Source organism: Triplophysa dalaica, chromosome 19 (assembly GCF_015846415.1).
Source record: "Triplophysa dalaica isolate WHDGS20190420 chromosome 19, ASM1584641v1, whole genome shotgun sequence".
Lineage (NCBI taxonomy): Eukaryota > Metazoa > Chordata > Actinopteri > Cypriniformes > Nemacheilidae > Triplophysa > Triplophysa dalaica.
In genome coordinates, this window is record NC_079560.1 from 5574685 (window position 1) to 5587318 (window position 12634).

The following is a 12634-nucleotide window of genomic DNA, read 5'->3' on the forward strand; positions in this document are numbered from 1 at the left end:
TGTGATTAGAAAAAAAATTAGACAACATCTTCAACATTAGACCGCTGTAGTGCTTCGAAAGGGAGGGGTGAGTGAAGTGAGCCATTGGTTACAATTCGCAACCTCACCACTAGATGGCACTAAAATTTCACACACTTGACAAAGTGATTGACACTTGATTGTCTCATTTAAGTTGTATATGAAAAATACTCTATAGGTCTTTAAGAAAACTGTGTAAACATCAAAAGGGGCATGAATTTACATTGGACTAAACCCTGATTTGATCCTCCACCGTTTCTCATCGCTCAAGGCTGATTTATTTAGCACAGGATTCATCCAGAGGAACTTTGTGCCACTCGGAGTGCAAAGGAGGAGATGCGGCAGATGACAGATGGATCCATATGCAATCTGATTACACTGGAAAACATCTGGTGCATCAAGCGGCCTCGGGCACCGAGCTGAAGGTGCCTGTCAGAGATGCTGGGGAAGTAAATGAGTCTAAACAATATTTTTAAGACGGGAATTTACATTGGTGTGTCACCAGCCTGGTGCTGGATTTCAGCTGGATTTCTGGATTGCTCAAGCTGAGGTTACGGATTCGCAAAACCTCCTGTTTGGTGTGTATTGTGGCTTATCTGATCAGAATGGTTTTAACGTTAGCGAGGCATAAAAGGCTGATGATTTATTCCTAAAATAACCTTCTTTATAAAGGTTAAAAGCGTTTTCTCCTGCAAGATGTTAAGTAGGGAAAGTCAACGGCTGGCATCGCTAATGACAGGCATCTCTACAAAATGGGCAATAATGGGCCTTTCCACTTTCTGCCTCATTTTGTCACGCACGCAAACACATACACACGCATTAAGCGCGAGGCTTGCTGCGGGCCACGAAAAATTTATCAAAAAAACACCTGTTTAATGGGGCTTTTGTTTTGGCCACAATCATCCGTCTGAATTAGCGAGCAACCAGCGGAGACATAATTAATAAAAGCAATCTGCCTGCTGTCTTGATAACAAAGTAGCTTCTCCAGTTCCACTCATCTGACCCATGGGACTGCCAGCCGCCTCTGCTGCTGTGCAACAAGTATGAGGATACCGGCCATGTCAAATGAAGCATTTCGTATTTTTATCTAGTCTCAATTAAGAATTGATTACGCTGTAAACATAACAGAACTTCCTCTTTCCTGTTTATTGTTGTCGCATCAAAGAAGAGAAACACCCGCTTTTTTGTATGATAAGAGCAGTCTTACTGTGCATTCAGACCGGCGCCGCCAAAAATCGCTCTGGCCACCCTGCCAGCAACGCCGTATAAAGAGTGTTGGGAGCACTGACGCTCTGACGTAGATCAAAATCTTATCTTGTATTTAAAGGGGCCGCAAAGCAAACAAGCTTGTTCATCTTGTGCAGACTGACCACAAGAAATTGATCGGTGGAAAGAACTTTATTGTAGTTACACGTTTGCTAACAAAATAATATTCTGCAGCTGTAACACAGTTTTGCATGCTCTGGCACTAAAGTTAGCATGAATTCCCGCTTATTTACAGAAAATGTATAACGTTAATGCACATCAACAGTAACTCACCAGAAACACAAACAATCTCAGACACCTTGGTCCACGCATATTCTTTATATTTATGTCGCTGTACGCAAACAGGGACGCGACGTTTACGATTGGGAAACCCGTCACAGCAATAATCAACCTCTCCTCCATATTGCTTGGGAACTAATGTGGTCGGAACCAAAGTTTACAGGGCTGCATGTTCTCTGGAATCTTGTCAAGGGCTGGACTTCTACGTTCCGACTGATTGCCGCCGAACCGTGTCATAGCTCATTAACATTCAGTTTACCTGATTTCAACTCTCTTTAAAGCCCTCAACGGCCAAGACGCGCCGCTGCTCACCGCCGGCACACATGTATGACTTCGGGCCACTTTGATGCTCTCAACGGTGGCGGTTCATACATGCCATGGTTCGATTAAAACGAAATCTGGTGCGATTGCTTTAATAGTGCGGTTTTATTTGTGTAAGTGTGACACTGCCACCCAAACCCTGGTGCGCACCAAACAAGCTGACCGAGACCTGAAAAGATGGAACTCTGGCGTGGTTTGATTGAAATATGAATTCAACGGCTGACCAACGGCATCCAACCGAACCAAAAACCAGAAGTGATTTGGTAATGTAAAAGGAGTGTTTATTATATATATTTTTTTGTGTTTATTTGAACGCTAAACGAACCAGGACGAAATTTATTCTTTTCTTTTTTGGTCCGGACCAAAAGAACCGAACTAGAACTATGAACGCACCCTCAAAGAAAAAGATTGAAGGCAAAAGTATTGTCTGGCCGCCCGCGAGCCGCCCGCATGAGGTATTTTTTGTCATCAGGAGGGTCCGCGGACGGGATGCGTTACAACAGCACATGCGCGAACATTTTGGGAATAAGCAGAGTCCACTCGGTGACGTTTTGCACATGTGTCAAACTCGTCTATCCATGCTTATCCGCAATGAGTATGCTCAAGAAGCTGTGCGGGCATGTTTTTGTGGCAAAATGGACAAGGAATTTCAAGTATACCCGTGCCTTGAGGTATGAGAAATCTGCTGAGCCTCAGGTATGAATTCTCTGACCTTACAACTTTTCTGGCGCTATCTCGATGCTGGAAAGCACTGCATCATGGAATTGTTTCAGTGTGCAGACGTAAAAACGCAAAGGCTTTTTTCCACAAACATATAGGAGATCAAATGTGAACTGATTATTATGTTTTTTTTAAGGCCGTCAAATCGATTAATCAATTGCAAAATCAATGTTTATGTTTACATAATAAAGGTTTGAGTGGTGTGAATATTTGTTAGTGTTTTCAAATACATAAACATACATGCATATATATTTAAGAAATATTTTTATTTATATATTGTATAACTATTTCAATACAAAAACATAAATAAGAAATTTGTAAAATAAATGAATATTTAATTTAATATAAATTAATATATATTTATGTAAATATTTGTTATTCACACATATGTATATATAAATATACACTACTACAACTACAGAAACACTTATTTTTATAAACACAAACATTTATTTTGAAATTGATTAATCATGAGTAATCAATTAGACAGCCCTAGAAAATGTGATACCCAAAATTTAACTTTATAACTTTAATAAACTTAAAATTAATTAAATGACAAATAAAAGCTTCAGCTTGTGATGGCATGAATTAAAATGAAGAATTTAAAATAATTCACACATTTTAAAATACACTTGTGTGTGGGGAGGTCATGTAGTAAGTTACATACCAAACTGTTCATGTGTCGAACTCAACTGAAGCTCAAAATATAAACATCCCACCTGCGCTGGTCTCAGAATACTTCTAGTAATCTGACAAAAATCTCAGAGGATGGATGGAAAGCCAAAAATAACAGGTGAATCAGGATGAGAGGATTTTTGGACGATGTGAAGTTCTTGGGCTGGCTACAATGGCGCATAATGAATAATCTCTGGTGATGATGAGAGGGGGGTACTTGACAACCATATGGAGGACCAGGTGCATGTGGTCTGGTCATTAGATGTACAGTTAACGGAGTGAAAACATGGAAATGGCTGTGATATGATGAAGGGTCAGAAAAACACACAAAGGGATGAGTAGGAGGGAGATGCTTAGCTGCGTTGGTCAAGACAGTGTAAGAGGGTGGTTAAAGGCTCAGGACTTTTGAGGGGGGTTCCTCTTTATTACAACCCTAATATTACAAGTGCACTTGCCAAAGGCCTATGCAAACAGCTGCTCGTCTGTTGGGGGGTATAATTGGGGCAGACTCCACTGCTGTCCGGAGCAGTGTTGAGCATATGGTCCACAACCACTAGAGAGGGAAGAAAGGCAAGGCGTGGTTTGAACCAATCCCAGCAGGGGTTCACTGGCTGGGCAAGTTTCTGTATGGGGGACCCACCTGGTCCACATTCTAATTATAAGACCTGTAGCTATCGCCGCCTCTAAGGAAAGGTGAGCATCTTTTGGATTAAAGACGCATTATCGAAGCTCAATCCTATTAATAACGTATGTTTGGTATGAATACATTTCAACAATATGTATATTCCATTGGATTCAAACCCATGACCTTTGCACTGTTGACACAATGCTCTACCAGAACACACAATAATTTAATTAAAAGCAAAACATGATTGTTTAAGATTTATATTAATCTAAACTGCAAAACCTTGTACAGGATGTACAAAGGATGGATGTACATTATAGATGATCAACAATCAGTTAACACGTGGTTCTCAAACTAGCGCCCCCTTGTGGTAAGTGATGCAAAAGATATTGACGACTAAAATGTTTTATAATGATAATCTACATGTAATTTTAATATAGTTTAATATATTATAATTTTATGCATAACTTTTTATATCACTACAATTTCAGCAATAAAATAATTATATAAAATGATACATTTTTAATAATACAAACTTAATTTGGTATGAATGCGATTTTCTTTGCGGTGAGTAGGTGGTACATGTGTTATTTGATCGAAGTTGATACTTGATATAAAATGTTTGAGAACCACTCAGTTAAAAATTTATTAAATATTAAAATAAGTATTTATTTTACACCTGGGTAAATAACTGTAACACACACAAAAACTACCGTATTCCTGATAAAGAATACAATGACAACTTTGCACTCTTCTGATGCAACAGAAGCAGATATTGTAAAAACAAACTCATTCACACCCTCACCTGGTGACCTAAAGGTCCAGGCCTCGTCATCATCAAAGTGTGTGTCACCGGCTGTAAATCGTTCTCCAGGAAAAAAGGCGTGGGCTACCGTGCCACCGGGTCCATCGAAAGGGTAGCCGTCATTATGGTCCGCTTTGGTGAAGTCAATCTGGATGTCGGCCTCGTTGCCTGCCACCTCATGGAAATTGAGTGGGGCGATGTCACTCCACACCTTCAGGGCGTAGTACATCAGCGCACGGACAGTGTCACGTCCCAGAAGCGCTGACTCCTTAGGAAACGTCCTCACCCTGTGACACAAAAACAAAGGTATTTGTATTAAGATCTGTCTGGAGCGATATGATCAAAAGAAGCGAACCTGAAAAGAGGGGCTCTGATACATTGCTTTCTATATCCGTTTTATGTTAATAAAATAATGGAATAATATACTCTCAAAAATAAATAAATACAAATCTCAAAATAAAAAAAGAAACATTGGTAATAAGGCTGCTTGATTATGACAAAAATTAAAACACACAATTTTGCTCAATGTTGATTTCAGAATCATTTAACACAATTACTCGTTGACTCAAAAAACATGTTAACAACTGATAAATTATTAATAAAGAAGTAGCAACAAACTTATCAATTTAACAATATAAAAAATAACGTAAAAGTAAAACATGCAGGAATTAAAAACAACGAAAATAAAACATAAGCTGTTAAACACGCTTTACAAATTAAAAAAGACTTGTAAAATGCATTGCTATGGACAGTAGTTTAATGACAAACTTATAGAACATACAATAAAAATATACCAAGTTGACTGACAGACCAATTATAAATTCACATACATATGTGACCCTGTATCACAAAGCCAGTCTATCACAAAGTAGTACAGGAACAATTTTTGTAAAAAACAAAAATACATTGTATGGGTCAAAATGATCGTTTTTCCTTTTATGCCGAAAATCATACGGATATTAAGTAAAGATCATGTTCCATGGAGATACTTGTAAATTTCATATCTTAAATATATAAAAACTTTATGTGAGTGGACGACCTGCAGCAGTTCCCATGATTAACAACTTCAAAGGCAACTTTCTCAATATTCTCAATAACAACTCATACATCAATAAAAATCGTATTTATTCAGCTTTCAGACTTTGTAAAAATCTCAATTTCGAAAATTGACACATAAGATTAGTTTAGTTGTCCAGGGTCACATATATGTAATGTATATAAACATATACATATATATACAACCACATGCGCGCATTTGTTATTATCCGTATTTAGCGCTGTCCACTTGTGATTTCACCAGCAGAAACAGATGTTAACACTATTTGTTAATTTGCTTACATTCATATACAGTATGTACACATGTGAAACAGCATCTTAAAATAGACAATAATCCTTACAGTACCAAAGGCACATGAACAATTCCTAGACGTGCGTATATAGAACAAGACATGCATCAGACTGTCTGTCTCTTTAAAAACAGCTCTGAAAGCCCTCTGTAATCTCTTTCTAATTTAAACTAACAGTCTGATTGATGGACCAACACATTTACATTTAGACATTTAGCAGACGCTTTTATCCAAAGCGACTTACAAAGAGTTTAGGAGCAATAAGCGAACACAAACTCTGTCACCTTATTTCTTCTGTGTTCCAGTCAAGGTGGTTGGAAGAGTGGTATGAAGTTCCGCTACACCTCACAATCACAGTAATCGCTTCCTCCAAGGGCAATTTGAGCAAGTACAGAGACAAATCGATGAGAAATTAATTTTGGAGTGCCTGCTCTGTAAGTGGCCAGTAAGAAGAGTGCCCTCTGCACCGCATACACTTATCCGTCCCACACCAAACGTCAGTTGTAACCGCTCCATTCCTTTCCCAGAACATTGGCTTTCCCAGTGAAGTTAGTATGGCACTCGGGTGCTGGTAGAAAGGCAATTTTGCTTAAGGTCAGCATGTAAACTCATGTTCTGTGAGGATAAAGGCCTGTAATGTGATGAGTTGTTTAGAGGGTTGGTGTGAACGGAAATGCAGGACATGCACAATGACAGCTTGTCAGGGTCAGTGCTGGCAACAGATGGATTTAAAATGAGTTAAGTGACCTCTCGGTGTACTATTCTGCTGTATGTGATGTGCTACGTTGTACATTAATACATCATACCCTATTTCTCTTCTGCTTGACTTGCTTTAGACATGCAGTGAAAATTCAAAGTATTCCAGATATCTACTAAGCAATGCAACATGAACCTTGAAACACAAAATCAAAACTTGAAGAATTTAATGGGAAATGGTTTGTGGTTTAAAGGGATAATTTACACAAAACACAAATTCGCCTTCCTGGTGTTCGAAACATGTATATGAATCTTTCTTATGTGGGAAACAAAAGAAGATATTTGGAGAAATGTTGTAGTGTGTCCATACAACATGAAACTCATTTTTGGCACTATTTGTTTGACCATCAACGTTTTGGTAACCAGTCCAGATCTTAAAGGGAAAGCTGGTTTCAAATGTCCCTCAAAATATCTTCTTTTGTGTTCTGCAGAAGAAAGAAAGACATTGGAAGGACATGAAAGAATGTATGATGAAAGAATTTGTATTTCGGGGCCAGCTTTCCCTTTAAGATCTGGACTGGTTATCAAAAGGTTGATGGTCAAACAAATAGTACCAACACAAAATGAGTTTCAACTTGAAATCGAAAGCAAGGAAGGAACCTGCCAAATAGGTAAACATAAACGCTTTGGTCAGCTCATGGGATTCAACATCCCTCCACAGCCCATTTTTCCAAATCTGAGATCATAAACTGTGGCATTGTTGTTTACCTTTACTTTAGAGTTTCTTCTCGACGGCTAAGGGATGTTAGGGATGTACCACAGAGATACAATTTGTACACTTTTTATCAATTGTCCTACAGACAGCCAATAGGCTATTCAGTTGTTATCTATAGTAAATCATCAATTTATCATTCCCTCCCACATTAAGCTTTTAAGGGGACTCATGAATCATCTACTGTAAGAACAGGTAGAGCAAAGATACGCAGCTTGGATTACCCTGCAATTATTTCTGATTATCCTTATTTTCGTACGCGTTGCATTCTGTCTCACTGAAACGTCTTATCACAAGAAGTTTGTGTGCAATAAGTTCACAGTCTCCGGTCCAAAGTACAAAGACCTTAAGTGAGGTCATATGGGAAAGTCAGGTAGGTAGGGAAGGGGGTATGAATTTCAAGCGTAATTTTATATCCATTCTCCCTATAATGTGCCCTCGGCAGGGTTTCAATGACGATGACTTAAAATTGGAGAATAACCAAGGCTGCCTTTTCATCCGTCTCATCTGGCTCTCACACAGGTACTAGTCGGCTGACCAAAAAGACTGAAAAGTGCCTGCGGAAAGATTGGCCATACCAGCGGGGCGTAAATGTTGTGCTTTAATTTTCAATCACAATCTCCGCCTTTTATCTCCATGTGATACAAGACTGATTAGATGGGCGAGAAAAGGATGAAAAGGGAGAAAATAGCTAAATAGAAATCAGGGGAACGGACTTAAAAGACTAATTTCCTCTTTTCCGTCCTAATTTTCACTGTGCGCCTGACCCCTGCAGTTCAGCCGCCCAGATTGGTCATTTACCGTATGTTAATCACACATTAAATCAATCTTCAGAATATTTTCAAGATCTCTCGATTTTATTATTATGATTATTAAAAAGACTGATTTAATTGAATAATTGTGCCATCTGCATGTGGTGCGTGCTTCATGTTAAAGGGGCATTGCTTTATTTAGCCTGCCATTTAATATCACTTTAATATAATTCTGAATTAATATTAATAGTACTTCTACTACTTAATAATTCAGCATTATATTAAACTTAACTGGGTTCTAAAAAATAATAATGAGAACAAAAACACACTTTAAAGAAATGTTATTTTAAGGAAAAAGGCATCGTTGCAACTTGCAAGTTTGTCTCTTAATGTGAATTAGGGGTGTGTGTAATGTGAATATTTGGGATATTAAAAAACACATTTATTGAAATCACGTTTGTCTATACATATCATAATATCGTAAACTATTCAGTACCAAAAATATCGCTAAAATGGTTACAAACACTCTCTCTGCCTTCATAAACTTTTATTTTAAGTATGATTCATTGACCAAATAACAGGTAAATTTCACTGATGGCATCTTTTTATAAAAATAATATCAAGCTAATATTGTTATCGTGATTTTTGGTGTGCAATAATTGTGCAGTGAAAATTGGATATCGTGACAACACTAATGTGAATTCAAGCATTCTTGTTCATCCATCCTTTACATCCAACCAACAATAACATGAGATGTTAAATGTTGATCAAATCCCAGACAAACTGCAATACAGTTCATTACCAAGATCGTAAACCCCTACTGCATCATTCCTTCATACGGTTTTTAGTTACCCTCTCTAAAAAGACAGACACATGCCATGAGAGATGAAAAGAAATCCAACCCTGCCAGATTACTGCCATTTTAGTTCTTTGGACACGGATGGGATTATCTGGCTAAAGTACAGCGTGATGATTTACAACACTCACACCCATTGTGTAACAGTATCTGGGCTGGATTCTCAAGCGCACGCAAAGATGCCCTTGATACCAAAAATCACATCTCCTTTATAGGTCTCGCGCAGAGCCAAATCAAGCATTGTGAGAGATGTTCCCATTTCCAGATGACACGGAACGGATTAGGAGCGTCAAGGGTTCTGATAGACAGAAATGTGATGGGGTAATGGAGGGTGGTGAGGAAGCAGATGCTTATCATAAAGCCATTTCACTCTCTCCCCTACTAATTAGTTCGAGAGATCAGGCCTTAAGACACACAATGTCTGAGGGAAAACACACATTGTCTTCAGAGCAATCACTCCTAATCTATTTGGGTAATTAATGAGAGTGTTAATGAGAAGACAGGGGCCCTGGAGTGTGCTGGTGAGGGTCTAATGTGGAGTGATGAAGTCATGATGAGGGGTTGTCTCGGTTCGTGACTAATGATCTTATTGGTCGTTCTTGAAATTTGCCTATGCGGCGTTCTGGAAGGTGTTCACCTGAAACTTACTACAAAAAAAAAAAGGTAATGTGTCGGGTTCTATTAGTGGGATGCTATCTGGCAGAAAGGACACAAGAAAATTGTACACAAGGTTAAAAACACACTACATAAAGAAATTTTCTAATGGTTTTAGTATAAACTGCTGATGGGTTATAATCATATTTAACGATACAACTCCATTTGGTTTAAATGGAAACTGTAATGGTGTCTACTGGTGAGTAATGGATTCTATTGGTGGGATTTTATTAGTGGAATAATGCGCAAAACACAAGAAAAAGTACCCTGCTGAAAAAAGACAGAAACCATTAAAGAAGTTATAATTGTTTTAATGGTTTGAAAGCGATTTGTACCGGTTTCAATGGAAACTGTAATGGTTCTACTGGTATGTGATTGATTATATTGGTTGGATGTTAAATCCTACTGTAATAATGCCCAAAACATGGTTTAAATGGAAAAAGCTAACGGTTCATACTGGTATTTTAATGGAAACCAGTACTTCTGTATTAGTTTCTGTTGTTTTTTTTCAGCAGGGAAATCTTGGAATGGTTTTAATGGAAAAAGCTAATGTGGGCCCATTAGAATTAATGGAAACCATTCGAATTTCAGTGATAGTTTCTTTTGGTGTTTTTTTCAGCAGGGTTGTGCATTCCATTAAATGTACAATGTACAATAAATATCAATCAAACTGCAGTTGAGTTGTACTCAAGTAATAATAACAAAAAATAGCAAACTAAAACCAAAAAAACATGATAACATGATAAAAACCTTATTTTTTTTTACTCTTCATTTGTTTTTCAACATGGACTATTTTCAGATTTATTTTTCAAATTTGACAGATATGAATAGACACTTTCACACCAGATAATTTCAGGAACAAAGTGTCGAAACAATTAAAGAGGGCTTTTGTTTACAACATTTAGACCTCTGAAGTGACATAAGCTGGCTGACAGCATGGCATTTAAAAAAAAAAAAGGAAAGACGTTTGATTTGTCGATTTTTGTTGTCTGTGGAAAATTTCGTGATAACTGAGATGTAATATAGACAACAAGTTGTGATTTAAAGCGCAATAAGGAGGACTAAGAGGCGAAATATCATACATATTTTAAAGTGCTACAGACTGAGAAAAAACCCAAATACGACAGGTAAATGCTGCTAACATTATATATCTGCATGTTCTTGTCTTGAATTGGATAAAACATTGTGCTTGTGACATGCGTTCAGACAGTCAACACGTTTGCGTCGCTGCTAGTTTCTTTACAACAAAAAGCGAGTGCTTCCGGCACATAGTTCCTGTGGTGCGAAATGCCCTAATAGAAACCGTCATCGTGAGTTGTGTGAAGATTCTTTAAAACCTTTCGCGTTGCACAGAAAAACAACAGCATCCGGGATAGAGTAAATAATGACAACAAGCTGCTTCCCTGAAGAATCTTGATGTGTACAAAGAACGAAAAACTGTCAGTCTGAGCTGATCAAAGCACAGAGTTTACGCTCTCTGTTTTATTGATTCTTCCCTTGCCCAAGCCCATCTCATCTCATAGCAACCCGTATCATGGCGCAGTGAAATAATCACTCAGAATTCATCATTGTCTTTCTGCCTTCCTCTCCACCCCCTCCTGTCTGTCTGTTTCGGTACACCTCTGTGCAATTGCCTTGGACACAAGCAAGGCTTTTTATCACTGCTCCTAAAACAAGCCATTAGGTGCTTTATTACAGCGGCTGCCCTCTCACCTGCAGTACTAAGACACCTCTGCCTCTAGCTTGGGATGGGGTAAAAAGCACCTGACAAGACTGAAACAAGCCTTATAGAGTTCTCATACTGGTGTTATAGAAGTCATGTCACCGCAGCAAGCACTGAGACAGCTTGTGGCGGTCACTCGCCAAGGTCTGGCCAAACTCATTAACACTGAGAATGTGGGTTCAGGACAAAATCACAGGCACGGAAATGCTGAGGAAGACAACGAAAATGAGCTCACAAGTTCAAAACACAGACGTATATTAGATTTATGTCTGTGAAGTTGTCTTGTAAAATGTCTGGAGCATCTTGGGATTTGTTTACAAGATGTTTACAACTTGATATGATGGATCAGGCAGAAATTTCTTCATCTCTTAAAGGTACAGATCACAGTTTTTTTTATCTGCTTACTTGTGACTTCAAATCCCATATGATTCTTTCTTTCGTTGTACACATTGTGAAACATGACAGTTTTCTGTTGGCTTTTAATTTTACAATGAAAGCTGTGGTCATGGACTGTAAGGTCTACATAATCCGTACTTAATCTTATTTCACATTTATTTAGATATTAAAATGTCCTCTTTTTGTAGCTCTCAAATGTAATTTTTGCTTAAGTTCATCAAAATATTTCACATCTTGTAGGTCTGATATCAATGAAACCAAATATTGATTTGGTATCGATGTATATAAATGAGTACGAGAACTTGAGCTTGGTATCGGGCCCAGCCATCCTTAATAAAAATAATTCTTATTCTGTTTCTTGGGTCATGACAACCAATCACAATGTGCCAAATCTTCATATGGTTTAAGGAGATTAGAGAACTTTCTTCACATAAATCTATTGAACGATTTCAGAACACTTTTGTGTGCTTTTTTGTAGCTTGACAGCCTGTGCTCACTGTCTGCTTTCATTTGCTTTCAAGGCCACAGAAGTAAGAAAATCACGGGGAACAACATGAGGCAACGATGACACACTCTTCATTTTTGTGTGAACTTTCACTCTTAACTTCATCACTCAGAATGACGTCATTGTGAAGGCTTACAAACCACTGCCAGAGTCACCTCCTTGAAGCCGCGAATCACAATCGCTGTGGGAATTAGGTCGAAAACTGTAGTATTTGCAAAATGAAGA

The 12634-nt window shown here is 38.1% G+C and overlaps 1 protein-coding gene across 1 annotated transcript in view; it reads right to left on the reverse strand.

Moving 5' to 3' along the window:
* The window catches only part of mmp17a (matrix metallopeptidase 17a), a 51903-nt gene that overhangs the window by 10394 nt on the left and 28875 nt on the right, over positions 1 to 12634 (reverse strand). Inside the window, exon 4 of the mRNA XM_056732049.1 lies at positions 4710 to 4996. Within this exon, the coding sequence (XP_056588027.1) occupies positions 4710 to 4996 (287 nt within the window). The remainder of the gene's footprint in view (positions 1 to 4709; positions 4997 to 12634) is intronic.